The 3,102-nt window shown below is 34.4% G+C and overlaps 1 protein-coding gene across 1 annotated transcript; it reads left to right on the top strand.

Moving 5' to 3' along the window:
* The first annotated feature begins 1,133 nt into the window (after window positions 1-1,133).
* LOC143594715 (protein RGF1 INDUCIBLE TRANSCRIPTION FACTOR 1-like) lies at window positions 1,134-2,820 on the top strand. The gene is made up of 4 exons (XM_077073956.1): window positions 1,134-1,262; window positions 1,370-1,567; window positions 1,679-1,894; window positions 2,293-2,820. Exons 1-4 carry the CDS (start codon window positions 1,260-1,262, stop codon window positions 2,551-2,553), a joined length of 678 nt encoding a protein of 225 aa, XP_076930071.1. The 5' UTR covers window positions 1,134-1,259; the 3' UTR covers window positions 2,554-2,820.
* The last annotated feature ends 282 nt before the right edge of the window (window positions 2,821-3,102 follow it).

Below are 3,102 nucleotides of genomic sequence, written 5' to 3'. Positions count from 1 at the left end.
GAGTAAAAGACTTCTTGATGTTTGGAAATCGTTCTTGCTTAATAGTGTGTAAAATCAACTTTTCAAAAGGTTGACAAAACTTCAACGATTGATGTCACGGATTATGCATTTTTCTTTTGGTATCAATCAACTTTTTTGGTACTTGATCGTTCTATATGTTTTCTAAGCATATTCCAAACCATGTTGTGAGACTCTTGTAACCATATTAAAATGTTGCTTCAGACATAGACACAATGAGCCCATGTGTGTTAGTTTATGTATAATATGAAGTAGAGTAGTGAAAAATAACCATTTATGCGTGATTAAAATGTTAAAGTCCACCAAAATTATCTTGATGGTCGACGCAAGTTATCCTTATTGTCTAAGCTTGGAATTAACCTAGAAACATCACAAGGAATCCAAAAATCCGTCTGAAGGTGTCCATATGTTGTAGCCTCATAGACCATTACTCTTTATAGCAGTTATAACATAGAAAAAAAAACTGAAAAATAAAGAGAAACCCTCATAATTTTGAAGAGTCATTCTCCTTTATTATAACGGGTAAAACAATGACGAACCAATGCTAAAAATACCAAACCAAATACTATAATTAGCATCCCAACAATAATTGGAATCCAAAATTCTCAATCATCTATGCATTGTGATAACCTTAAAAAATGTATTACACCAACAGATTTCATATTTTATTACATAAAGATCTTGATACATGTCATAAACAATCTTGACCATGTAAATGATGCTTTGGTCAAAGGTAAAAACTTAGCCAAAACATAAAATTAAAAAAAAAAAAAAAAAGAAACTAACACCAAAATATAATAAAAATCTATAAATCCACCAACCAAAACAACACACCACTATTAAAAAAGAACAAATCAATCCATAGAAATTATTATTAATACATTAAAACACATGTCACCTAAAACAAAAGTAAACAGGTCCGGTTCCTTGCATCCTTTGCTCACTAGGTTCAGCTTCGGAGCTAGCTTCGGTGCGTTGATTTACATTAATTGTATGAGCAGATAAGAACGACCCCCCTACCCTACCCTACCCTACCCTACCCCCAACCCACCCACCCCACCCCACCCACAAGCTTCTTCTACAAGTACCCTCTCATTTCTTCGCCGCCTCTAATTCTCACAACTTTCTCTCTCTACACACACTCTCTCTCTAGAATCGTTGCTTATCAATTAGTCAAACTGGCGATCGACCATCAAGAAACCACCTTCGTCCGTGAAATCAAACCCAAGAATCGAAGGATTATGGTAATTGTTATTTAAATGTCTCGTTATATTTGTGTTGTTATACTGACTTAAAGTTAAGTTTGGGTTTTAATTTGTTTGTTTGTTTGTTGATAATAATAATAATGTAGGGTGCTGGAGGACCTGATGAAGAACAACAAAAGTGGCCACCATGGTTGAAACCAATGCTTCGTGAAAGCTTCTTCGTTCAATGCAAATTACACGCTGATTCGCACAAGTCCGAGTGTAATATGTACTGTTTGGATTGCATTAACGGCCCTCTTTGTTCACTTTGTCTCAATCACCACAAGGACCATCGCGCTATACAGGTAATATATTATTCCTGTCCTTGTTAGTTGTTAGTATTCCAATTTTGACTTTATTTATCCGCCGTTGACCATTTCGGTTTACCGATTTTGACTTTGTTAATTGGTTTGCAGATACGGAGGTCATCGTATCATGATGTGATTAGGGTTTCTGAGATCCAGAAGTATTTGGATATTAGTTGTGTGCAGACTTACATTATCAACAGTGCGAAAGTTGTGTTCTTGAACGAACGGCCGCAGCCGAGGCCTGGTAAAGGTGTGACGAACACTTGTGAAGTATGCGAGCGTAGCCTTCTCGACTCATTCCGATTTTGCTCACTCGGTTGTAAGGTAAATTCGTGACTACATGTTTTTTAAATTTGAAATTATTTAATTTAATAACGTGTTATATATTTCTTAGAAACTTTTTATAAAAAGTAAACTTATGGTGTAATGTCGTTTACCAAATTAAAAAAAAAAAACTTAATACTATTAGTTAACAAGAGAATAACGTGAAATCAAAATCTAGATTTCATCAAAAGTCGACACGTGCCAGCTAGATAGTCTATAAAGCTTAAAAGTTTGACACGTGTCGCAAATTAATTTTATTTTATTAAGCCGAACAATAAAAATTAAAATGGGGATTATGGTATTTAATGTGGTATTGAATAATTATTGAAATTGAATGAAAATATCAAAAATTTGGTTAATGCTATTTATTGATGATCAAATTTCATTAATTGGTGCAGATAGTCGGAACATCTAAGGATTTTGATCGAAATCGGAAGATTTCGCCAGAAAAGAAGCATTTGATGATGGCGGTGTCCGATTCAGAGGATTCATACAGCAGCAGCAACCACGGGCGTTACCGAAGTAGTCATAACAACGGCAGAGCCTTTAACTTCACTCCGTCAACGCCGCCTCCAACGGCTTCTTGTTACCGGACTGCGAAGAGAAGGAAGGGTATACCACATAGAGCACCAATGGGTGGACTAGTGATAGAATACTAAAGCAGTCAGTCGACCCACTATACTTTTATATATTTACCCAACAATATCTCATTTTGCACCTTGTTAATTTTCTAGCACTAGTGCTTTAACAAAGGCCTGTGCGAGATTATTTACGTTTATGTTGTGTACAAAGAAGTATCTTATGGGTTATACTAATGGTACTACTGATAGTATTTGAAATAGTAGGGGCAAAATGGGAATGGAATATGAAAATAAGGCAATGTAAGTTGGAATAGTTTTGTATGTAGGAAATAAAGGTTCAAAAGATGTTTAATTATAGGTGTTGAGCATGTAAATATTATGTTTTTTTTGTTTTTGACAATGTTAAACTTATAGCTGTGTTTATAAGCTTGATCGCCTTTTTTAATTTCTATCTCATTAGTAATTATTTTAGCTCAATATATTTTGTTTATTTAAACATATTGACCCACTAATCTATTTAACAGTGAACTCTGTTTAAACAGTGAACTCTCTTATCTGTTTATGGTAAGATTTTAACTTTTAATTCACAACATGATTGCTACGGTCAACAGTCAAAGCACTCTTATT

This window comes from Bidens hawaiensis, unplaced genomic scaffold, assembly GCF_021521415.1.
Source record: "Bidens hawaiensis isolate Kalapana, Puna unplaced genomic scaffold, B.hawaiensis_p1.1 tig00044089_1, whole genome shotgun sequence".
Lineage (NCBI taxonomy): Eukaryota > Viridiplantae > Streptophyta > Magnoliopsida > Asterales > Asteraceae > Bidens > Bidens hawaiensis.
This window is presented reverse-complemented; position numbering and strand designations above follow the sequence as displayed.